The 27474-nt window shown below is 34.9% G+C and overlaps 1 protein-coding gene across 3 annotated transcripts in view; it reads left to right on the top strand.

Annotated features, from left to right (window-relative positions):
* The window catches only part of VPS13A (vacuolar protein sorting 13 homolog A), a 266825-nt gene that overhangs the window by 227971 nt on the left and 11380 nt on the right, over positions 1-27474 (top strand). For 2 of the 3 annotated variants that reach the window (XM_035029011.1, XM_035029013.1), the window contains one exon: positions 14421-14535. In XM_035029011.1, the coding sequence (XP_034884902.1) occupies positions 14421-14535 (115 nt within the window). Of the gene's footprint in view, positions 1-14420; positions 14536-14726; positions 16551-27474 lie in introns of those variants that run through there. The other variant, XM_035029012.1, reaches the window with a different exon arrangement.

Genomic DNA, 27474 nt, shown 5'->3' with positions numbered 1-27474 from the left:
TTCCTCCATTTCTCTTCATTTGTGCAAATAATTTTAAAACATGCTCCCTCGGGGTGCCTGGGTGGCTCAGTTGTTAAGCATCTGCCTTCGGCTCAGGTCATGATCCCAGGGTCCTGGGATCGAGCCCCATATCGGGCTCCCTACTCAACGGGAAGCCTGCTTCTCCCTCTCCCACTCCCCCTGCTTGTGTTCCCTCTCTCACTGTGTCTCTCTCTGTCAAATAAATAAATAAAATCTTAAAAAAAAAAAAAAATGCTCTCTCTTCTTCCAAGTTAAATTGAGTTTAGGATTGAAATTTGATAGTTGCACTATTGTTTTTTGTTTTGTTTAAAGATTTTATTTGTCAGAGAGAGAGAGAGACAGAGCACAAGCAGGGGGAGAGGCAGAGGCAGAAGGAGAAGCAGGCTCCCTGCTGACCAAGGAGCACGATGTGGGACTCGATCCCAGGACCCCGGGATCATGACCTGAGCCAAAGGCAGCCGCTTAACTGACTGAGCCACCCAGGCATCCTGATAGTTGCACTATTGTTATCTCTGCTCTAGAGATTTGTAACACATAAAACAGTTGATTAAATTCATGCTAATGGGACCTAACTTAGAAAGTTAGGTGGGTCGACATCTCCCTAATATATTCCTTCCTTCCTGCTTTATAGAGATAAGTAATGTCATCGTATGAGCTGCTTCCCTCAAGTCAGTATTTCATATTGCTTTAATTGGGTGTTTTCAGTTTTGTAATTTAGAGTTAAGATGGGGGAAAAAGGTTCAATTTCTTCTACATGTAACCTTAAATTCACAAAGAGAATTTGTTTACTTGTCATCAGAGAAGCTCAAAACTCAATGAAACATAAGTAATTCAAGATCTAGAGAGAGCTATGCAAGTATATGCCCAGAGTTGCTAAAATAACCTTACATTTTTCTAAAACTTTATAATCTGTACTGAGCTGCATTACCTTTAAGGATTAATGGCAAAGTAAAACATTTTTAATAAAAATAAGACTAAGAACTATTAAAGATGTACTTGTGAAGAAGGATATTAAAACCAGAAAGGGGGGTGCCTGGGTGGCTCAGTTGGTTAAGTGTCTACCTTCAGCTGAGGTCATGATCCCAGCATCCTGGGATCAAGCCCCACGTTGGGCTCTCTGCTCAGTGGGAGCCTGCTTCTCCCTCTCCCTTCCACTCTCCCTGCTTGTACTCTCTCTCTCTCTCTCTCTCTGTCAAATAAATAAAATCTTTAAAAAATAAGATAAAAATAAAACCAGAAAGGAAAAATGGGCTATGAGAGTAATATATAAGAATATAAATGGGTGAATAAATCTAATTGAACTGTATAAAATCAAGATTGGAACCAAAATATTAAAAATAATAAGTTGCAATTTGAGAAGTGAATAATTGGCATTAAGCATTTTCATGTATTATTTACAAAGGGGATATGCTCTGTATTCTGCATAAGATGTGTATCAACTAGACACTCTTTTTTTTTAAGATTTTATTTATTTATTTGACAGATAGCACAGATAGAGTGGCAGGCAGAGGGAGAGGGAGAAGCAGGCTCTCTGCTGAGCAGTGAGCCCGATGCGGGGCTCGATCCCAGGACCCCAGGATCCCAGGATCATGACCTCAGCCAAAGGCAGACACTTAACCAACTGAGCCACTCAGGCGCCCCAACTAGACACTCTTTTAATCACATAAGGAACCAGAAACAAACATGATTGGCAAAGCTCCTGTCCATATACAGCTTACATTCTCTTGGGAGAGCAATAAACAAAAATAGGTAAACTGATAAATATGATATGCTAAATGGTGAAAACTTCTATGAAGAAAAATAAAGCAGCATGAAACATAAGAACATCCAAAGTGGTGAGGAGGAAAGTTGCTATCTTTGTATATAAGACATTCAAGGCAGCTTTACTGGTAAGATTAAACTAGAGAAGAGCCCAGAAGGAGGTAAGGGAGTGAGCCATGTGAGAAGAATGTCCCAGGCAGTAGGAATAGCAAGTAAAAAGCCTCTGACGCGGGAGTATACTTGAGAAATAGCAAGACCAGTGTACCCAGAGGAGAGAGTTGGAAAAGATGATAGTGGAGAATAAGCAGGGGATCAGATCGTATGGGCTTGGTAAACCACTGTTAAGGACTTTGGCTTTTTCTTAAGACAAGAAACCATTAGAAGGTTTTGGACAAGAAGAATGACGTGAGCTGGCTGCTGTATATATTGAGAAGAAATCATGGGGGGGGGACCAGGGAAGCCACAGGGGAACACGAAAGAAGCCTTTGCAATAATCGAGGTGAGAGGTAGTGGTGATGAGACCCATGTAGGCTAGACATTGGTAAGAAGGGGTCATGTTCTATTTGTATTTTGAATGTAGTGACAACAGGATTACTTAATAAATTGGATGTCACAAATTAAAGAGAATCATCATGGATAACTCTAAAGTTTTTTCTGAAACACTGGAAATATCGTATTGTCATTCCATTTAGGGAAGGAGGGAATTAGAAGTTTTGTTTTGAACATATTAAGTCTAAACTATCTCTTAGACATCCAAATGGGGACATCAAGTAATTGGTGAGTATAGGAGTCTGAAGTTCAAGAGGAAGGTGCAAGCTAGAGTTGAAAATTTGAAATGTGCGAGCTTATAACGGTGTTTAAAGCCACGGGATTGAATGCAATCACGTAGGGAATGAGACTAGGAAAGAGGGAAAAAAACAGATCCAAGGACTTGGCCCCCAGGTCCACCAACACTGAAACGTTGGGAAAATAAAGAGGACCCAGCAATGGAAACTAAAAAGGAATGGACATTAAAGTAAGGGGTATAATCAAGAAGGTGGTGTTCCCAAAGCTAAGAAACAGACAATCTCAGTTTATTCTGATAAGAGGAAAGAGAAATCCCCACTTCCCCATTCATCTTAGTGAGAGTATTATAAGTTTGATTTGAAAAATAGATATGGAACTTAAAATAGGTATTGTACCCACTCCTTACCTTTGCTGGAAATACTCTTTCTGTTGTATGGTTGCTTCCTATATTCATCAGCTATCTTCTTAGTGAGGCCTTCCACAGCCACCCTAAAATTTGATTTTAGCTCCTGTCCTGCCCCAAATACTTCATATCTCCCTTCCTTCCTTCATTTTTCTTTCTCTTTAGCTTTTTTCACTACTTAATACACTATATATTTTACCTTGCTTGTCTCTCCTGCTAGGATTAGTAAGTTCTGTGAATGCAGTAGCTCTTGTCTATTTCCAGAGCACTTAGAATATTGCTTGACCTGTGGTAGGTTATTTTTTTTAATTGAGATAATTGTAGAGTCACATGCAGTTGTTGGAAATAATGTAGAGAGATCTCTTGTACAGTGTGTTGTGTCCCTATGGCTGCTGTAACAAATTACCCTGAACTCGGTGGCCTGCACACTAAAACTTCATCCTCTTACGGGTCTGGAGGCCAAAAGTCAGAAAGCAGGGTGGCAGCAAGGCTGCAATCCCTTGGGAGGGTAGAATTTGCATCTTGCCTCCTCCTGCTTCTGGTGGCTTGTGGCCACGTCATTCCAAGCTCTGCCTTCATCTTCACATCACCTTCTGCTCTGTAGGCCTGGTCTCCCTCTGCATCTCTCCTATGAGGACACTTGTGGTAGCTTTTAGAGCCCACCTACATAATCCAGGATTATCACCTCATTTCAGAGTCCTTCAGTTAGTCACATCCTCAGAGACTTTACCATATTAAATGACATTCATAAGTTCAGTGATCTGGGGGGGAGGAGCAAGATGGCGGAGGAGTAGGAGATCTGGATTTCGTCTGTTCCCAGGAATTCAGCTGGATAGGGATCAAACCATTCTGAACACCTACGAGCTCAACAGGAGATCGAAGAAAAGAATAGCAACAACTCTCTGAACAGAAAAGCGACCACTTTCTGGAAGATAAAATGACAAGATGGAAAAAATCACCTCAACAAAAAGAACAAGAGGCAGTACCAACTGCCAGGGACCTAATCAATACAGACATTAGTAAGATGTTGTAACTAGAGTTCAGAATGATGATTTTAAAGATACTAGCTGGGATTGAAAAAAGCATGGAAGTTATTAGAGAAACCCTTTCTGGAGAAATAACTAAAATCTAACCAAGTTGAAATCAAAAAGGCTATTAATGAGGTGCAATGAAAAATGAGGAGGCTCTAACTGCCTAAATAAGGATAAATGAGGCAGAAGAGAGAATTAGTGATACAGAAGACCAAATGATGGAAAATAAAGAAGCTAAGAATAAGATAACTACTGGATCATGAGGGCAGAATTCAAGAGATAAGCGATACCATAAGACGAAACATTAGAATAATTGGGATCCCAGAAGAAGAGAGAGAGAGAGGGGCAGAGGGTATATTGGAGCAAATCATAGCAGAGAACTTCCCTAATCTGGGGAAGGATACAGGCATCAAAATCCAGGAGGCACAGAGAACCCCCCTCAAAATCAGTAAAAATGGGTCAACACCCCAACATCTAATAGTAAAACTTACGAGTCTCAAAGACAGAGAAAATCCTGAAAGCAGCACGGGAGATGAGATCTGTAACCTACAATGGTAGAAACATTAGATTGGCAACAGACCTATCCACAGAGACCTGGCAGGCCAGAAAGGACTGGCATGATGTATTCAGAGCACTAAATGAGAAAAATATGCAACCAATACTATATCCAGCTAGGCTGTCATTGAAAATAGAAGTAGAGATAAAAAGCTTCCAGGACAAACAAAAACTAAAGGAATTTGCAAACACAAAACCAGCCCTACAAGAAATCTTGAAAGGGGTCCTCTAAGCAAAGAGAGAGAGCCTAAAAGCAACATAGACCAGAAAGGAACACAGACAATATACAGTAACAGTCACCTTACAGGCCAATACAATGGCACTAAATTCATATCTTTCAGTAGTTACCCTGAATGTAAATGGGCTAAATGCCCCAATCAAAAGATACAGGTTATCAGATTGGATAAAAGAACAAGACCCATCTATATGCTGTCTTCAAGAGACTCATTTTAGACCCAAAGACACCCCCAGATTGAAAGTGAGGGGGTGGAAAACCATTTACCATGCTAATGGACACAAAAAGAAAGCTGGGGTGGCAATCCTTATACCAGAAAAATAGATTTTAAACCAAAGACTATAATAAGAGATGATGAAGGACACTATATCCTACTTAAAGGGTCTTTCCACCAAGAAGATCTAACAATTGTAAATATCTATGCCCCTAACATGGGAGCAGCCAATTATATAAGGCAATTAATAACAAAAGCAAAGAAACACATGGCCAACAATACAATAATAGTAGGGGACTTTAACACCCCCCTCATTGAAATGGACAGATCTTCTAAGCAAAAGATCAATAAGGAAATAGTTTAAATGACACACTGGACCAAATGGACTTCACAGACATATTCAGAACATTTCATCCCAAAGCAACAGAATACACATTCTTCTCTACTGCCCATAGAACATTCTCCAGAATAGATCACATCCTAGGTCACAAATCAGGACTCAACCAGTACCAAAAGATTGGGATCATTCCCTGCCTATTTTCAGACCACAATGCTTTGAAACTAGAACTCAATCACAAGAGGAAAATTTGGAAAGAACTCAAATACATGGAGGCTAAAGAGCATCCTACTAAAGAATGAATGGGTCAACCAGGAAATTAAAGAAGAATTAAAAAAATTCATGGAAACCAATGAAAATGAAAACACAACTGTTCAAAATCTTTGGAATGGAGCAAAGGCAGTCCTAAGAGGAAAGTATATAGCAATACAAGCCTCTCTCAAGAAACAAGAAAGGTCTCAAATACACAACCTAACCCTACACCTAAAGGAGCTGGAGAAAGAACAGCAAATAAAGCCTACACCCAGCAGGAGAAGAGAAATAATAAAGATCAGAGCAGAAATCAATGAACTAGAAACCAAAAGAACAGTAGAACAGATCAACGAAACTAGGAGCTGGTTCTTTGAAAGAGTAAGATTGATAAACCCCTGGGCCAGACTTATCAAAAGGAAAGAGAAATGACCCAAATAAACAAAATCATGAATGAAAGAGGAGAAATCACAACCAACACCAAAGAAATACAATTATAAGAACATATGAGCAACTATATGCCAGCAAATTAAATAATCTGGAAGAAATGGATACATTCCTAGAGATGTATCAACTATCAAAACTGAACCAGGAAGAAATAGAAAACCTGAACAGACGTATAACCACTAAGGAAATTGAAGCAGTCATCAAAAATCTCCCAACAAACAAGAGCCCAGGGCCAGATGGCTTCCCAGGGGAATTCTACCAAACATTTCAAGAAGAATTAATACCGATTCTTCTGAAACTGTTCCAAAAAATAGAAATGGAAGGAAAACTTCCAAACTCGTTTTATGAGGCCACCATTACCTTGATCCCAAAACCAGACAAAGACCCCATCAAAAAGGAGAATTACCAACAAATATCCTTGATGAACATGGATGCAAAAATTCTCCCAAAATACTACCCAATAGGATCCAACAGTACATTAAAAGGATTATTCACCACGACCAAGTGGGATTTATCCCTGGGCTGCAAGGTTGGTTCAACATCCACAAATCAATCAGTATGATACAATACATTAATAAAAGAAAGAACAAGAACCATATGATCCTCTCAATAGATGCAGAAAAAGCATTTGACAAAGTACAGCATCCTTTCTTGATCAAAACTCTTCAGAATATAGGTACAGAGGATACATACCTCAATATCATAAAAGCCATCTATGAAAAACCTACAGCGAATATCATTTTCAATGGGGAAGAACTGAGAGCTTTCCCCCTGAGGTCACGAACACGGCAGGGATGTCCACTTCAACACTGCTATTCAACACAGTATTAGAAGTCCTAGCCACAGCAATCAGACAACAAAAAGAAATAAAAGCCATCCAAATCGGAAAGGAGGAAGTCAAACTCTCACTGTTTGCAGATGGTATGATACTTTATGTGGAAAACCCCAAAGACTCCACCCCAAAACTCCTAGAACTCATACAGGAATTTTGTAAAGTGGCAGGATATAAAATCAATGCACAGAAATCAGTGGCATTCCTATACACCAACAAGACAGAAGAAAGAGAAATTAAGGAGTCGATCCCATTTACAATTGCACCCCAAACCATAAGATACCTAGAAATAAATCTAACCAAAGAGGCAAAGAATCTGTACTCATAAAACTATAAAACATTCATGAAAGAAATTGAGGAAGACACAAAGAAATGGAAAAACGTTCCATGCTCATGGATTGGAAGAACAAATATTGTGAAGATGTCAATGCTACCTAGAGCAGTCTACACATTCAGTGCAATCCCTATCAAAATACCATCCACTTTTTTCAAAGAAATGGAACAAATCATCCTAAAATTTGTATGGAATCAGAAAAGTCCCTGAATAGCCAGAGGAATGTTGAAAAAGAAAAGCAAAGCTGGCGGCATCACAATTCCAGACTTCAAGCTATTACAAAGCTGTCATCATCAAGACAGTCTGGTACTGGCACAAAAACAGACACATAGATCAATGGAACAGAACAGAGAGCCCAGAAATGGACCCTCAACTCTATGGTCAACTGATTTTCGACAAAGCTGGAAAGAATGTGCAATGGCAAAAAGACAGTCTCTTCAACAAATGGTGTTGGGAAAATTGGACAGCCACATGCAGAAGAATGAAACTGGACCATTTCCTTACACCACACACAAAAATAGACTCCAAATGGTTGAAAGACCTAAATGTGAGACAGGGGTCCATCAAAATCCTAAAGGAGAACCTCTTCGACCTCAGCTGAAGCATTTTCTTCCTAGAAACATCGCCAAAGGCAGGGGAAGCAAGGGCAAAAATGAACTATTGGGACTTCATCAAGATAAAAAGCTTTTGCACAGCAAAAGAGATAGTCAACAAAACCATAAGACAAACCAACAGAATGGGAGAAGATATTTGCAAATGACAGATAAAGGGCTAGTATCCAAAATCTATAAAGAACTTATCAAACTCAACACCCAAAGAACAAAGAATCCAATCAAGAAATGGGCAGAAGACATGAACAGACATTTTTCCAAAGAAGACATCCAAATGGCCAACAGACACATGAAAAAGTGCTCCACATCTCTCGGCATCAGGGAAATCCAAATCAGAACCTCAGTGATATATCACCTCACACCAGTCAGAATGGCTAAAATTAGCAAATCAGGAAAGGACAGATGTTGGCGGGGATGCAGAGAAAGGGGAACCCTCCTACACTATTGGTGGGAATGCAACCTGGTGCAGCCCCACTCTGGAAGACAGTATGGAGGTTCCTGAAAAAGTTGAAAATAGAGCTACCATATGATCCAGCAATTGCACTACTGGGTATTTACCCCAAAGATACAAATGGAGGGACCTGAAGGGGTACGTGCACCCCGATGTTTATAGCAGCAATGTCCACAATATCCAAATTGTGGAAAGAGTCAAGATGTCCATTGACAGATGAATGGATAAAGAAGAAGTGGTATATATATACCATGGACTATTATGCAGCCATCAAAAGGAATGAAATCTTGCCATTTGCAACGACGTGGATGGAACTGGAGGGTATTATGCTGAGCGAAATAAGTCAATCAGAGAAAGACATGTATCATATGACCTCACTGATACGAGGACTTCTTAATCTTAGGAAACAAACTGAGGTTTGCTGGAGTGGTGGGAGTGGGAGGGATGGGGTGCCTGGGTGATTGACATTGGGGAGTGTATGTGCTATGGTGAGCGCTGTGAATTGTCTAAGACTGTTGAATCACAGACCTGTACTTCTGAAACAAATAGTACATTATATGTTAAAAATAGAAGAAGAAGAAGAAGAAGAAGATAGCAGGAGGGGAAAAATGAAGGGGGGGAAATTGGAGGGGGAGATGAACCATGAGAGACTATGGACTCTGAAAAACAAAGTGAGAGTTCTAGAGGGGATGGATTAGCCTGGTGATGGGTATTAAAGAGGGCACGTTCCGCATGGAGCACTGTGTATTATATGCAAACAATAAATCATGGAACACTACATCAAAAACTAATGATGTAATGTATGATGATTAACATAACATAATAATAATAATAATAATAATAAAGTTCAGGGATCTAGCCTGATTTCTTCAGGAACCACCATGGAGACCACTTACATAGGTTTTGCCCAGATTTCAGACTAAGAACATTTTGCATAACCATAGTATACTATCACAACCCAATATTGACGTTGATGCAATCTATCGAATTTATTCAGATTTCCCCACTTTTGATTTGCACTCATTGGCGTGTATATGCTCTCATCCCATACAATTTCGTTATCTGTGCATGTTCACGTATCCACCAGTCTGAATACTAAACAGTTCCAGCACCACACAAATACTTCACATTGCCCTTTCACAACTCATCTACCTCCCTCCCTCAGACCCCTGAAATCTTTAATGCTCCTTTAAACACCTTATTATAGTCTATTTAAAATTGAGATAGAATTCACATGCTATAAGAAATCACTGTTTTAAAGTGCATTTTGGTAGGTTTTAGCATTCACAAGATTGTACAACTGTCAGCACTATCTAATTCCAGAACATTTTCACTGTAGAGAAAGCCCTGTGCTAGTCAGCCAGTTACTCACTGTGTCTTTTCCTCTCAGCCAGTAGCAACTACTATTCTACTTTCTGTCTGTAGATTGACCTATTTTGGACATTTCAAATAAATGGGATCATATGATGTGTGGCCTTTTCTAGCATTATGATGTTTTCAAGGTTCATCCATGTTGTAGCATAAATGGGACCTTCATTCTTTTTTATGGCTAAATAATATTCCGTTCTATGGATAGACAACCTTTGTTTATCTGTTCATTAGCTGACAGGTATTTAGGTTGTTTTTAGTCTTTGTTATGAACAATGATGCTAAAAACAATGTTTAAGTTTTTATGTGGACATATGCTTTCAGTTCTTGTCAATTTTTCTTTAGAAGGAGAATTGCTCTGCTCGGTGAGTTTGGTAACCTATATGTTTAACTTTCTGAACAATTGCCCAATTGTTTTCCACAGCAGCTACACTATTTTATATCCCCACCAAAAGTTTCCATTTTCTCTACATTCTCTCTAATACTAGTTATTTTCCATTTTGCTTTTTTTTTTTAAATAGCTAATCTCTTGGGTGAAGTAATATCTCAGTGTGGCTTTGATTTGCATTTCTGAATGATGTAGAGCACTCATTTCATTTTGCTTATTGGTCATTTATATATCTTTACTGGCAAAATGTATATTCAGATCCTTTTATGTTTATTGGGCTGATTATCTTTTTGCTGTTGAATTGTAAGAGTTCTTTATATATTCTGGAAACTAGACGCCCTTTTCTCCTATTTGTGTATTGTCTTTCAGCTTTTTTGCTAGTGCCTTTTGATGAAGTCTGATGTATCTTTATCTTTGGTTGCTTGTGCTTTTGCTGTCATACCTAAGAAAGCGTTACTTACTCTATAGTCATGAAGATTTACATCTAAAACTGAGGTACATCTAACTGAGTTAGCCCTTAAGTTCAGGTCTTTGATTCATTTTAATTTTTAAATTTTGTATGCAATGAGAGGTTGGAGAGGTTTACTTACTCTTTTGCATGTGCAAATGTAGTTGTCCCAGCACCATTTGTCAAAAGGACTGCATTTTCCCTACAGAATGGTCTTCCTAGTCTCTTCCAAAATCAAGTGACTATTAATTTGAATTTTTTTCTAGATTTCTCCGTTTTATCCTATTGATCTGTATGTTTATCCTTAATCCAATACACATTGTTTTGATTTCTGTAGCTGTGTAGTAAGCTTTAATATCAGTGTCAGTCCTCTTCTTTTTCAAGATTGTTTAGATATTCTCTGAATCACTTGAATTATATGACTTTAGGATCAGTTAATTTCTACAAAAAAGGACAGTGGGAATTTTGAATAGTGTTTGTATTGAATCAAGATAAGTTTGGAGATTATTGCCATCTTAACAATATTAAGTCTCCCAATGAATGAAAATGGATGTCTGTCCATTAATTTGGGTCTTTAATTTTTTTTCAATGATGTTTTATAGTTTTCAGTATTCATGTCTTAAATTTATTTCTAAGTATTTGGTCTATTATAAATGGAATTGTTTTAATTTCATTTTTGGATTGTGTATTGCTAGTATATAGAAATAGTTTTTGTATATTGAACTTTTATTCTGCAACCTTACCAAACTTGTTTGTTAGCTCTAATAGTTAGATTCCTTAAGGTTTTATTTTTAGATGGCATGATTTTATATATACAAAAGTTTTAGTTCTTCCTTTCCAATCTAAATGCCATTTGTTTCTTTTTGCTTAATTATCTTGGCTAGAACTCTAGTACAATGTTGAATAGAAGTACCAAGAGCAGTCATGCCTATCTTGCTCCTGATTTTAGGGGAGAAAGCTTTCAGTCCTTAAACCATTAATTATGATAAGAGCCATGGCTTTTTTTGGAGATATCCTTTATCAGGTTGAAGAAGTTCCTTTCTGTTTTGCGTTTGAGTGCCTGTATCATGAAAGGATTTTGGGTTTTGTCAGATGCTTTTCCTGTATTAATTAAATTGGCATTGTTTGTTTTTTCTGTTCTTTTATTAATATAGTATATTGCATTAATTGATTTCCATATGTTGAACCAACATTGCCTACCTGGAATAAATCCCACTTGGTCACGGTATATAATCTTTTTTATGTGCTGCTAGGCTTAGTTTACTAACGTTTTATTGAGGTTTTTTTGCATATGTATTCACAAGGGACATTGGTCTGTAGTTTTTTGTGGTCTTTGCCTGGTTTGGGTATTAGGGTAATATTGTCTGCATAGAATGATGAGGAAGTGTTCCCTTCTCTTCATTTTTTGGGAAGAATTTGTGGAGGAATTACATTAATTTTTCTTTAAACATTTGTTAAAATTCATCAGTGAAGCCATTTGGATTTAACTTTTAGTTCTGGTAAGTTTTTTGATTACTACTTCAGTCTCTTTATTTGGTAGAAGTCTTAATCATATTGTTTGTTTCTTCAGTCAGTTGAAGTCTTCTTTTTTTTCTTTGCCATTTTTGTTGACTCTGTCAGAGAACCAATTTTTTGTTTCATTGATCCCCTCCATTGTTTTTCTATTTAGCTCTGCTCTAATTTTCTTTTCTGCCCTAATTTTTCTTATTTCCTTCCTTCTGTCTGCTTTGGGTATAGTTTCCTTTTCTTTCTCCAGTTTCTGAAGGTGTAAATTTAGATTATTGATTTGGGATCTTTCTTCTTTTTAAGTGTTAGGTATTCACAGCTATAAATCACTCTGTGAACACTTTCTTTGCCATATCCCATAAGTTTTGATATGTTGTGTTTGTTTTCATTTGTCTCAAAGTAGTTACTTTCCTTGGTTATTTTTCTTGGACCTTCTGCTGTTCAGTTCTCACAAATTTGTGAATTGCCCAATTTTCCTTCTCTTACAAATTTCCAATTTTATTCTGTGTGGCCAGAAAACATACTTTATATAAGTTTCAGTATTTTTATATTTATTAAGACATGTTTTAGGGCCTAATACATGGTCTGTCCTAGAAAGTATTCTGTGTGCATTTGAGAAAAATAAGTAGTTTCCTGTTGTTGAATTAAATGTTCTCTGTATAGATGTCTGTTAGGTCTATTGGATTATAGTGTTAATTCAAGTCTTCTATTCCCTTGCTGATCTTACATGTAGTATTCATTATTGAAAGTAGGATATAGAAATAACTATTGATTTTTTTTCTCTTTTCATTTCTGCCAGTTTTTGCTTCATGTATTTGGGAGCTCTGTTGTTAAGTACTTATGTGTTCATAATTTTTATATCTTCTTGATGTATTAACTTTTCTTATAAATTGTCCTTCTTTGTATTTAATGAGAATTTTTTGTTTAAAGTCTAATTTTCTTCTAAACTTGGTATGGCTATTGCAGCTCTCTTTTGGTTACAATTTACATGGTATATCTTTTTCCATCCTTCCATTTTCAACTTACTTTCATCTTTGACTCTAAAGTGAATCTTTTTTGGACAGCATATAGTTAGATCATATTTTTTTTATCCATTCTGCCAATTTCTGCTTTGTAATTGGAGAACTTACCGATAAGTATGTGTTATACATATGGACACATTATGTGGTAAGCTCTTAATTAATGTTTATTGAATCTATGAATATTTGTTGAATGAGTGAAGAAACAAATGGACATTCTCATGTAGGTCCATACAGTCAAAAATGTTAAATTATTATAGTACCAAATTTAGCAATGCGTGTGTATATTTCAAACAGTGCATGTCAAGCGCAGGTGGGACTATGAGGAATGTTAGGGTATTTGAACATTAGAAAACCATACATGTAATGTGATTTATAGCAATAATAGATTGAAAGAGATTAACTATATGAAGACAGCAATGACCAGGAAGGAATTTCTTTTTTAAAATTCATTGCCCATTCAAGATTTGAAAAAAAAAAATAACAATAAGAACTATAAACAAACTAGGAGTAGAAATGAACATCCTTGGTTTGACAAAATGTGCCTTTAAAAAACAAAAGAAAAACATGTTAATATTGGTTCTTCATGGAGAACTCTTAGAAGCTTTCCCTTTAAAGTTAGAAATGAGACAGGGTTGCCTACAATCCCCTCTTATATTTAGCATTGTATTGGTGTACTTAGCATTGAACTGAAAGAACCAGACAGTATAATAGGAAAAGAAAAAGAAATTAAGTCTTAAATCAGAGAAAAAAAGAAAAAGCAGTATTCATTTGCTGATTCTGATTATTGTCTACAAAGAAAGTCCAAGACAGTTTATAAACAAACTTCTTTACAAGTCGACATTTTTCTAGAGAATTTACATTAGTGTCATAAAGACAAATTTTAAAATAGAGAAGTGATGTAATAGTCTTATCCAAAAGAAGATTCTTTTTTGGGACACCTGGGTGGCTCAGTCGTTGAGCATCTGCCTTTGGCTCAGGTGGTGATCCCAGGGTCCTGGGATTGAGCCCCATATCAGGCTCCCTGCTCAATGGGAAGCCTGCTTCTCCCCCTCCCACTCCCCCTGCTGTGTTCTCTCTGTCTCAAATAAATAAATAAAATCTTAAAAAAAAAAAAAAGGATTCTTTTTAGTAGTTGCATTTTAAAGTGTACTTAAGAATTTTTGAATAATTTTTGGGCGCCTGGGTGGCTCAGTCGGTTAAGCGACTGCCTTCGGCTCAGGTCATGATCCTGGAGTCCCTGGATCGAGTCCCGCATCGGGCTCCCTGCTCGGCAGGGAGTCTGCTTCTCCCTCTGACCCTGCCCCCTCTCATGTGCTCTCTCTTTCATTCTCTCTCTCTCAAATAAATAAAATCTTAAAAAAAAAAAAAAAAGAATTTTTGAATAATTTTTATAATCAAGTTATATATTTTTTTTCCTGTAGAGCTACAGAGACTTCTGATGAAGTGGAGAGCCTGCGACCGCCTCGATTCTTTAATGAGGATGGAGTTATCAGACCTTACAGGTTGAGGGATGGGACTGGAAACCAGATGTTACAGGTGGGTGAAGAAATATCTTACACATTAAGATTAATTTAGTCAAGTTCACTTTATTAAAAGTAGTTAAATATTTCAAATATATGTTAGATTGGGTTTTTATATGTTTTACTTAATTCTGTTTATGTTTCTTATATTTGCTTAGGTTTTAATGTACATTTATTTACTATAAGATCTTTTTTTCTTTTTTACAGGCATCAAAAAGTTTGATATGAAAACAGTTAATGCATGACTTTGCAAGTGAAAGCCAACAGTAGATTTTAGTCTTAAAATTTACAAACTACGTACAGCTGTTTCAGTATTTTGAATACAAAGAAAAGCTTTTGTATTGGTAACTTTTTGAATAGGATTTTAGTGAATCCGATCTTTTTATAGGGTATCCTTAGTTCTGTACTGGATTTGCTAGATTTGTTGAAAACCATTGTGCCTTATGTACCCTCATAGTTGGTGGTACTTATTTAACCAATTAAACCATTTCTGTTTAGGGTACTTCCTTCTGCATATCAAGCCACTAGTAGCTTTTACACAGTTCTCGTGTCCACTTGGGCATGATTAAGGAAAAAACCAGTACCATTGCTGTTGGCTAATTCTTGGGTTCTTAGGCTTTTCTTTTGAAGATACTCCACTGGCCTTGACCCTCTTCCTGCCTTATGCTTGTGTAGTCTATTTAAAATCTGTGGAATCTGATAAGCAGTGCACATGAAAGCCAACATCTTTTATTAAGGAAAATTAGATTTGAAACAAAAGACCATTTAAAAGGTAGAATATTTTATCTACAATAATAGATACTTTTCTTACTTTGAAAACTGGACTTTTTAAAATTTGGATTATGGTGTAGGTAACATACCATAATAGATCATACCAATTTAAAGTTATTTCATCTGTGGTTTAGATGTGGACTACTAAATTAAATCATTTGTTTGCAAACAGACAAGGAGTCATTATGTGTATATATAGACTTGAAAATATTTGTAGTAATAGTAAACTGTGGGATATGGTCCTTCCTTTATAGCCTTGATATTTTAAATACTGTCATGTCTAAAATGATCATGGGAAATACTTAAAACTTCAGTACTTTACCCACCACATGCAGAGTATATAATTTTGCATAAAATGTACTTCCATCTAATATAGTAAAATATAACCATTGAGATAATGTGTATTAGTAAAGTGACAGTGTATAAAATGTTTTTAAAGCATCAAAATAATTGCATATTGGGACAGAAGTGGTGATCTAGGGAGAGGTTGTGCTCTAAAAGGCATTTTGTGCAATCTCTACAATGACAGTATATCATTCTTTGGAAGATGGAAATGGTGCAGAAGTCACCCGTGGTTAATACAATTGAAAATAAACTATTCAATTCCTGCCTTCCCTTTTTAGGGAAGTAACATGTTACTTACATTAGTAGCTTATGTTAATAACATATTACTGACATTTTACTGGACTGAATATTAGATCACCTATTGAAAAACTAAAAATATTTCTTGAGAAACTTTTAATAAATTCAGTTAAGAAGTAAGGATGAGTAGTGAGGAGAATTTAGAAATACATCCTCACTATTAGGAGATAGATTATGATAAATAAGAAAGCCATGAGATACCAGAAATTTCTCTCAGTTGATAACTTGATTTAATGACAAGTAAATTTATTTTTTTATACCTTCATTAATGGTTTGCTGAAGCTTTAAACTTTGGGATTTAAAGGCCATGACCTTTGACTGTGTGTTTTAAAGGTACATATTATTTTTGGTAGGCCAGTTTTAGTACTAACTGCTAAAAGAGCTATTTAAATGACTTAAACCTCACAATCCTTGTCAGCTATTTTACTTGTTTTTCAGCAAGAGTATTATTAAACACAATATTAGCTGGAATACCTATAGGAATTCACCAGAGGCCTTAGGATGATTGTGGTTAGCATTGTTCTCTTACGGGTATAAAAAGTAGGTTGTTGGTTTGGTGGTAATGGTGCTTTTTTAGTCAAAACTCTATTATTAGCACATAGTTTACATTAGTGCCAGTACTGTAGAAAAAAAAGCAGATGACGTAGAAACAGGATTTAAAATCTCATCTGGAGAGATTTAATCTAAGTGATTTAACATTGGTGCCTTAGAAAATGTTTAATACTTTAAATGTTTCTCCTTTTATTTTCTAATTCTCTAAAAAAAAAGGTACTCTGTGTTCAGTAAATTATATGGGCGTATATGTAATTAAATATAAAATACACTCCTTGGTTGTATGCCTTTGTATCTAGAAAGAAGTACTGTATTATAGTGTCTCCTACTAGTCAATTCAAGTTACCTACTAGAGAAATAGAATAATAATTCTCATATAGTCATGGAATACCTTACTGGTATCATCCAACTATTTTATCCATTGAGTGTACCAACCAGTAGGTTTAGTCTTAGGTCTATTAAGTTATGGAATATTATATCTGTAATTACTGCCCTACTCAGATCTGAACTCTGCCTTAAGATTATTCTGACTCCTTGAACATTTCACAATTTTACATGTTTTGCAAGCATTTTGCCATGCTTAACTAACCTTTGTGCTTCTTTTTTCCTCTACCATGCTTACAGAAAATTCAGGTCTACAGGGAGTGGATTATGACTCACAGTAGCAGTAGTGATGATGATGATGATGATGATGATGATGATGATTAGTCAGACCTGAAATGTTAAATTCATATGGTCTTTGTCATTTTATTTGGAATGTTTTATTAACATGTTTTGTATGACTGCTACCATAATGCCCGTATGTCCAGTTTTAGGGAATTAAAATCTTTTTCCTTTTAAAATGTTTTTCTACGTATTTACAGAAAGCAAAGTAATTGCATTATTTAAGCACAGAAAAAATGTATTCTACATCTAAAGTTAGGGCATACCATAAATTCTAGCATTTGCTTACATATGTTTTGTAGCTTTGCAATGCAGAGTTTATCGTTAAGATTTAAAGTTAAACTTAATTATTTTTTAACGTTCACTAGTTTTCAATTATCTGCTTATTAGCAAAATGCCATTTTTAATATTCTCTGTAAATTTTCTGGGCTGTAATGTAATGCCATTGTGTAAAAAAAATAGTAATAGCTAGTCAATATTTTATATTTAGCATTTTAAAAGTATTTTTGTCAAATTTCTTTTAATAATAATAAACTTATATAACTTCAAGCAATATGAATTTGTTGTTCTATTCCAAAACCATATAGGTTGTACTGCTATTATAAGGAGCGTTCATGATTTGTTACGGAAGTTAGTGACATAATTTATAGTCTTAGAATGAAAAAGGAAATTCTGTTCTTTGGTTCACTTTTTATTTCATTACATATGTATATATACAATAACAAAGTTGGTTTTATAGTCATTATATTTACTTATTAACCTAAATATTCATATGCTATATCCCTATTATAAAATATTAAAAATTAATTCAGGACATTAGAAGAATTTTTATGGTAAGCATAATTACGTATGTTTGTTCTTGGTTATATTGGAAAATATTATCAATGTCTCTGAAAGATCTATGAGCAGAACTGTTTTATGTTTTGTGCACTGAAGGGTTTTCTTTAATTTTCAATTTAGATAAAGCTATTCTGTCCTGTTTCACTAGTAAGTTAGATATACCAAAAAAAAAAAAAAAAAATCCTCTAAAGAGTTGAATGACTGTTAGTAATATGATGGGTTTTTTGGACGTTTTTATTTAAATTCCAGTACAGTTAACATACAGTGTAAAACTAGGTTCAGGTATATGGTATAGTGATTCAACACTTCCCTACATCACCTGGTACTCAACACAAGTGCTCTCCTTAATCCCCTTCACCTGTTTTACTCCTCCCCCCACCACATACCTCCCCTCTGGTAACCACCAGTTTATTCTCTGTAGTTAAGAGTCTATTTCTTGGTTTGTGTGTGTGTGTCTCTCTCTTTTATAGTAATATGATGTTTAATCCCTAGGACTGCTGTGCTTTGGGATCAACAAAGAAACATTTACCTTATTTATGTTAATCAGTTTATGTATATTGAGCTTATATGAATTAGATTTTAATAAATAACTGCCTTAATTGTTCAACTTTTGGCTTAATTGATTCAGCCCATGATTTCTGAGTCTAATTCTTAAGTTTACCAAGATTTTATTTCTATATATCAGTATTCTCTATTTCTTAGAAAATGACTATTTTAATTTTTTAATATTGAGCTTACAAAAAAGGATGCTAAAAAGTATAAGACATTTCTTTTGAAATGTCGACCTGCCTAGGATTCATTTAAATTAAGTAGAAATCCAGGTTGTGTGTACTAGAACTAAGAAATATGTGAGTGCCAAAAAATGTGTTTTCATCAAAATAGTATTATCTTTTTGGAATAAGTAAATACATGAGAACAGTGACCATTGAAATAGTCATGACTGGGATCAGAGACTGGTATCTGGTCCCCACTGGTCTCTTTCACCCCTGGCCAAAATCATACAAAACCTACTCCTTCTACAAGAAGCTAGAAAGAACACAGCCTGTTGTTACATATTGTCGTATGCCTTAGGAAAGAGAGGTCTGGAAATGTCTTCATTGGCTTTTTACATTTCAACTAGACCCGGGGGCCTTTCTAAAATGGAAAAATGCTAAACTTCTTGATTGCAAGGCATTTACTGAGTTTCCTGTGGTTGGTCTGTGACACTTAATGCTATGGTTCAGTTTTCATAAAGATTTGTAAGAATTTATCTGGAAAAGTTCTGGATATTTCAGCATTGACTTGCCATTTTAATGCAAAGAAAATTTTAAGTAGTATTACATTTATTTAAAATCCCTTGAATAGTGAAATAATTTAAAAGAATATTCTAGTAGCTAGTAAACTGTCATGTGGCTCATGTGGTCCTAAGGAATCATCAGTCTTAAGTTTTTAACCCTTCTTAGAAGTGAAATATGTTCTTTAACAGTATAATTGCCCTTGTTCTTTCTGTTTTTGTTTTCCTGCCACAGTGAAAAAATCTTTCCAAGCTCCTTTGACCACAGATACTATTTTTCCAGTTAAAAAAAATTGTGTTGCTTTTATTAGAGAAAAATTCAAGATTTAAGATTACACTATTGTTCTACACTAATGAGCTCTTGTTGGAGATAAAGGACATGGACAAAAATATCTTCTTACTCCATCAAATAAATAGAAAATGTTCAGTTTTGGCACTTTCATGAGATGAATAGTTCCTTTGTTTATTAGAGGCTCTACAATTAGAATTTTAAAATGGGAGTATTATCTAATGAGAAAGTCTAGTGAAAAAGCTGCATTTGAAAGATCGATTATGAAATACCACACCTATCCATATCCTTTATTTATATTCTGGATTTCTACATGGTCACTGCTTATGTACAGGAAAAGGGAAGGAGGGTCTGTCTGTCTTCTCTAAGAGAGTAATTACTCATTCTTTATTTGCCTTTGTATTTACCTGACACTTGAATAAGATACTGAAAACTGGCAGGAAGAAAAATTCATAAAAAGCCTGGAATTGTGAACACCTGTCACCATGGATTAAATTTATAAGAGCAGCCTATAAATGAAATAAGATGAATTGGATATAGCAAATGTAAATCCAGAATAATACAGCTGTCAATATTCCTTATTAAAAAAAGAATAAATTTCAGTTTGTTTCTGTATTTAAAATAATCTGGATTTTATAAATTTTACTTTTTGAAATTGTTCAAAACACATAGCAGTGTTAAGTATTGATTTTTCAGGTCATGTTATTAAAATTTGCAAATGAAGCCATTCTAGATGTGACTAAGACGTCAATATTCAACATGAGATATATGCTATCATATTTACATCCCAAGGTCATATAAAGAATGATAGGTGCTACAGTAGTTGGTCTGCTTTAAGTCCTGTGGTGAAATTTAGCTTCATACTTCCCGATGGGAATGGGAGGAGGAACAGAAACCACCATCCTAAGTGTTGTGTACTCTTATACTGTACCTTCAAGCCTTTGGCTTTTGTTTTACAGATAATTTATAATAATTTATTATAATAAAAAAAATTAGAGGTTCTATGGAGTCTAAATAAGATACACAGTTACTACTCATTTAGATCAAATAATAATTACAATGGACATATAAAAACATCAGTTTGATTATTCTGTCCCTGCACCTTTGGGATAAATGGAGATTAATTAAAAATGTTTAGATTGTTAATTTCAGTGGATGAATGTTTGAATTGATGAAGTGCAGTGAGTACCCTTAGTACAATACAAAACATTACTGAAAGTCCTGAATCAGAAGAATAAAACAAATGATTTCAAATAGGTCTGTGTTAGGGAGCTAATTAGAATAATTTATAATTTCATACATAGGGGTTTATGGTTGGTTAGTTTTAATGTGGCAAACCATTCTCATGTATGTTATTATCTCTCAGGGTGGGTGATGAATTTATTCAGCAACAGTATACCTCTAAAAAATGAGCTTAAAAGTAAATGTCTAATAACTTCGTAAAATTGGTTTTTAATATAGCCCTCTTTATTAATATAAATATTCTAAGCAGTGGAAATGATAAAAGTATGTACTAAATTGCAGTATGCCATTCTTTGGAATCTTAGAGATACTTAAATACCTGAGCATTCAAAATAATATAGTTATTACTAGTTTTTTTTAAAAAAACATAATCAGGATCATCAGAAACTTAGCTAAATATATATATATAATTCTTAATTGGGTATGGTGTGTTTTTCTATCCTAAGTTATCATTTATCAATAACCTGTTAATCATATATGTCTGCAAAGATTTTCTGAATGTAGAGCTGGGGATTTCTATGAATTAAAAAATTTAGAGACCCGCACTTCCATGGAAAAAGCTAATTCCTTTTGTGACTCAATTAGCTAACATTGATTCTCAGTCTACAATTGTAGTATTTTATAGGAGATATGAAAATTTTCAAAAATTATTTTTTACATTGTTAAAGTAATACATGCTCAGTAAAGTAGGAAACTGTAGAAATAAAAATTATCCTGTCTCCCCACCATTTATATTTCCTTTTTAATTTTTTTTAACATGATTATAATCCAAATATATAAGTTTCTGTTGTATATTTTTGTTATTGTAAGTTCTTATAAATAGAATTATTAACTTCTAAAGTTTAAAAAGAGTGATCTATTCATAGAATAATTCCCACTGTGAGGAAACTGGTGTTTATTTCTGGAATACATAAAAGCCAGCAGAATCTTAATTTTTATAATTTTTGTAGCTGTAACAGCTTTCCTTTCTTGTTTTTTGTTGAACATGTTTCTATCTATTTAAAAAGTTTTTACCCCTTAAATCTTTGCCTCTTAAAATGAGTGTGTGTGTGTGTGTGTGTGTGTGTGATATCTTTGTGTCATTCACTGTGTATGAATGTTGTTAGCTGGGGTATCCCATGAGGGTAGTATACTCTTAAGCATTTCAGATATTTTAAATTTTTATCTGTGTTGTCTTTGAATCTCTTACATCTCTTTCCATGATATCATAGTTATGATTATGTGAGTTGTAGCAGGGAGGCTGTTTTTGTTTGTTGTATATTTCTTTTCTTTCAGAAATTACAGATGTTTATAATTAGCTTCAAACACTGCCTAAATGGCAGTTGGAAGATAACTGCCTTCAGCCGACGTGGTCTTTCCCTTTACCTCGGGAGGAGAATTACAACTGATCTGGAAGAAAGGGCTTACCATAGGCAGTCAGATCACCAGAGTAGTGCCGAACACTCTTCCTGACTTCATCTGAAATTTTGAGTAAGTGGACAAGAACTAGGAGGCAAAGGCTCTTTGGATTTCACTCTTCATTTTGTAATTCTTCCCCTCCAGAAGCAGACTTCTGAATGGGATGAGAAAACTGAAGAGAGCCAAATCCTGTTATCCAGGGAAGTTCAAGCTCTTAGCATCCCAAATAAAGCAGATCCTATGGGAAGGGAGATTACCCATCCAACCTGGATGCAGTGTCACACTTCATTTATCAATTTAGCAGAGATCTCTTGGAGAGTTTTTGGGTACATCATTTTCAAAAGCCCATATTTTCCAACATTTAGTAGTAAGTCCCACTAACTTTATTTTGCATCAAAGAGTATTTCACTCCACTTAGAACCTTCCAGTATTACTTAGTACTTTTTGAATAAGACTTTGAAATTACATCTTTTTCTGGAGATGATGGTTCCACTTAGTGGAGTTTCCAGTTTTCTCTTTGTCTCAAGTATAAAATGATTTTTTAAAATTCTGTTTTCTAATCCGGTAACTTGAATGAGACCAATTCGATTTTTAAATCTTTTTCAAAAGTTTGTCATCCTTGCATCCCTTAAATTTGTAAATATGTTAGAGAAGGATAAATACTATCAAAACAGAAAATTTAGTATATCCTCAAATGTTACACTCAGGTAGGTTCACCTGGAGTCTTACTCTCTTCTTACCAGAGTATTAGTTTAGAAGATCTTTAACCTTTATTTTTGCCAAAGATGCTAAATTGTAACTTGGGATTTCTTTACTTATGTGTTAGAGCCCTACCTTGTATGATTTCCCCTGGCTACTTTGGACAGCACAGAGATTTTCAGCATAAATTGAGCTTAGTAAAGCTCATTGGAAACTTTTTTTAGTGTGTGCTCTAAGTGTTGTTAGAAAACATTACTATTACGTTATGCAGTCTATTTTTTATTGGCAAGATATCCTATGAAAGAAAGGATGTTCTCTCACCAAATGAAACTATTCCTTTTCATATAAAATTGAATTGGAGGCCACTTTCATTCATCTAAAAACAAACTTTAATGTCATCTATGAAAGGAAGCACTGTGTATACTTTTTCTGTCAGTTAAGAGTCTTCAGTTATAAAATCAAATGAAATTGATACCCCAGTTACTTCTGAAGATGACTCTAATGAATTGGAATGTCAAATTTTCAGTGAAACATTACCACTGTAAAGAACCGTATAGGAAGCAATGTGGAGAAACCTATGTTAGGCATTTTGCGGCATTTCAGGTCTGAGGTAGTTGTTTAAGTTAGAGATATAATGAAGCCCCAGTGTTGGAACATATAAGTATGGGAGTCTACATATTTCTCGTCAAGTAGAATGAAGTGCCAGACTACTTCAAATTCAAAACTGCCAGAAGAGTAAATGTATAATTATATATGTATAAGTGAATTTTTGTTAGATGATCTAGTAGCGTAGTTTATATGAATTCAAAGGAAAATTTAATGCCATGTATTTATTCTCTATACAGGTATTTGTTAAACTCTTATTATGTGTTGGACACCCTTCTAGATCTTAAGATTATAGGCCTGAAGAGAGTAGTCAAGATTCCTGCTCATCTCTCATGAGATTATAACTATAATGACATTTACTATTCTGATGATTTGAGGATAAGTCAAGAGCTGTGTTAGGGGCCAACCCTGTCATGTCAGATCTTCACAGTCTCCTTCCTGTTGGTTGATTAGCTGCTACACAGAAGGCTCAGAGGAACTGTAAGAATCAAAGGAGACATAAGATATGCCCAGTAATCCAAAAAGATAATGATTCCTAGGTATTACATGACAGTGAAGCACTGACCCAGTACAGCTTGTGCGATATCTGAATCCCTAGTCCAGTGAGCTGCACTGGATTGTATGTAGTCCTTCTGTACTAATCCATTTTGACAATAGAAAGTGCGCTGCAACAATACCCTGTGGCTCAGGGCCTGGATTCTGGAACCCCGTAAACCTGAGTCCAGTTCCAGCTTTTCCTTTTGCTAGCTTTATAATAATCTATTATGCTTGTCTGACCTTAGTTTCCAGACTGTAAAATGGAGGTAACTGCACTACTTAACAAAATAACAGTAACCTTGGTGGTTTAAAATAATTAAACCAAGTGAGGTAATATATATGATTATTAGCACAATGTATAGTAAGAACTCACTGTATTTTCATTATTTCAGGTGAATACCAGCTGATGCTAGTTCTTGGTCACTATTACATAAATTTTATGTTCCTCATTTGTCTCCTTTTTATCAGGATAAAAGCAGCAATAAATCTTACCTTTTTTTCTTTCCTTTCAACATTAATAGAATACATGAAAAATACCACAACCATTTCCACACATTAATTGGTGAGCAATTGAAACAATAAAACCTCAGTAATTTGAACTGCTCTGAAATTCATAATATATTAGAAGAAATGGTAAAATGTTTAAAAGAAATTGTTGTTTTCAAGTATGGCTAGCATAATGGATCAGTAAATATTGCATAGAGGTTCTGCTGGAAATATGGTACAGAGACTTAAAACTATCCACTTACATTATTTCTGACCCACCTCTGGCCCTTCTTCTAGAATGTATTAGGTAGGTTAATTAATGGTCTTCTATTATCAGTGTACATAATTATGTCCTGAGCATAATTCTGTCCTTTGTCCAGACTTCTAATTGAACCAGTTGATGACAGTTCACATCTCTTAAGGTAATATTTGATTTGATTTTTATGTCACATGGTTATACTCTGCTTTCCTGCCCTAAGCTGTTAGCATAGCATATCCTTTGGTTAACAATCAAAATAGTTCATTAGCTTGGGAGGAGACAAAGGCATGGGGGATTCAGTAAGGGCTAATTCCTCATCAGATTTGATGACAATGAGATTTGATTTTTTTTTTTTTACACCAACTTGCCTCACAGAATAGGCCAAATATCACTTCTTCACTGTTAAATGTGTTTATGATATATATGAAATCATTGAACTTTGAGGTAATGAATTTCTACTACATTTTATCATGAAGCTTGGTTGAATGCCTTATTTCTCCTGGGCCATAGCCCTCAAATCTCTCCTATTTAAAGTGAAACAGGAAAAGGTTTTATCCCTAACCTTTAATCAGATAACTCTAGGAAGTTTACATCTTTCTCTAAAGATTGTTTTGAACAAGTTGTGTATTTCTTAAGTAATGGAGAAATGCTGGCATTTGCCATTTTAATCTACAATTACCTGCCTAAATTTCGTTGTTTTTAAAAGCAAGCTTAATTTTTTAATATAACATGTTTATAAACCTTTCCTCTTTTCCCATCTTCTGACTATTCAAATTAGCCAATCTATAAAGCCATCTATTTGTTATCCAATAGGTTTTCTTGCCTGATAGCATTCTTACTCCTTATTTTATGTCATCTAGATAAATTTCATTTTCCTCTTATGCTTCATGTTGCTATCTTGGAAACCAAAACAAAACAAAAAACCTCTTGCCTCCATGAGATTCTAGTCTTCCAAAAGTGTCAGATACTGATCAGATTTTGTTTTGTTTTGTTTTGTTTTGCTGAACTGTGTGTTCTTATCCATTATCCAGTTTCCTTAAATATATTTCCCATGAATATTAGCACTTTATATTGTTTGGGATTTAAAGCCTTCCATGTTAGTGATTTATTCCTAGTATCTGTGTTTTCATATTTTGCTTTTTTTTTTTTTCAGAAATTGTGGAAATTCAGAGCATTTAGATGATTTGAAAATATTAGCAGTGTTCTCTGCATTACTGTAGTTTCCAGCTTATGTTCTTTTTGGGACTGATCTGATAGGAAATGTGGGTATTAGTAGAGGGTAATCCTGACGCCACTGTCTTACAAGTTGCTACTTTCTGTGTTTCTCAGTTTGCAGTCACTTCGGTGTGGATTTATTTGTATCTAATAAACTAAGTTCTACATTCATATTTTCTAATGCAAAAGGAACCCTTTTACCAATAACCATACATTTTAATTGTTGTCTACAAATTCTGACAATTATCTGTAACAGTTTGTTTGTGTTTCTCTGTTTAAGAAAGTTCTCAGTGATAAGTAATTCATATATACTTTAATGAATAAGGAAAAATTTGTTTTTTTATTTAACACTGCCTCATGTTAAATGAAGTTAACATATCTAACATACTGACTAATGTACTTGATACTTCAGCCTAATTAGTTGATATTTTGGCCAAATTTTGGTCTTTATGCAAAGGCTCTACGTAGTGATTTCTAGCCCTGGTTTTGCTAGTTCTTCATTTATTTTAAAGCGTATCACAAATTATTTCAATAGAAACATTGATACCTAGTATCTGTTTCAGAAGGAGGAAGATAGGATATTAATACTGAACTATTTGGACCCTGTTAACCTAAAAAAGATCAGCCTTCCTGCGCTGCTTTAGCAGCCTGCCTCAGCAGCAACCAGCATCCAGGGATATTGAAGACATTTTTGAGGTCCTGTGGGAAACGTGTGACTGACACCATAAGAGGAAGCATCATGGTATAGTGAAAAGCACTGGAACTAGAAGTTGAAGAAACCACTTTTCTGAGCCCAGTTTTGCAACTAACAGTATGACCCCAAGCAAGTCACTCAACTGTTACCTAATTACCAGGGTTGTGAAGATTAGGTGGATAAGACACTTTACCTGATCCTCCATTGCTTCATGTGTTATGTGCTCATGCTTAGATGAATAATAACTTTCCTTCAGGTCTAAAATTCTGGAGTTTTTTTTCTAAAATAATTTATAATGATGTTTTGAAAAGTATAAATCTTCATATATAGGAACTTATAAAGACAAATAGGAAATTGTGGTCAAAGTCTTGACATTTGTAGACTTTACAGCATGATGGCAGATGATGGTTGATAAACCATCAGATTGTCTCTCATTCGCTCCCATGTTTCTTTGGGACTTAGTTCCAGAGTTTTAGCTTCTGCGTGTAGTGCTATTCTTATTCCCTATGTACCTGTTTGTAATGGAGACTGACCAGCAAAATTTTGCTCTATAAGGAGTTATCTTTGATATTTATTCAAATACATCCATTCTGATAACAATACAGTTCATTGTATGTTTCAAAGTAGACTACTATGACCATAATGTCCCAGTCATCTTTCAAGTGTTGCATTTAAGGTTTTTGGTGAACTCCAAAAACATTGTGTGAATGACTTTTTTTTTTTTTTTTGAGATTTTTAGCTTTTATTTCTATTGGTACTATTGAGACTATTGACATTGGTTTAATTGCT

Source organism: Mirounga leonina, unplaced genomic scaffold (genome assembly GCF_011800145.1).
Source record: "Mirounga leonina isolate KUSES-001 unplaced genomic scaffold, KU_Mleo_1.0 Mir_224, whole genome shotgun sequence".
Lineage (NCBI taxonomy): Eukaryota > Metazoa > Chordata > Mammalia > Carnivora > Phocidae > Mirounga > Mirounga leonina.
This window is presented reverse-complemented; position numbering and strand designations above follow the sequence as displayed.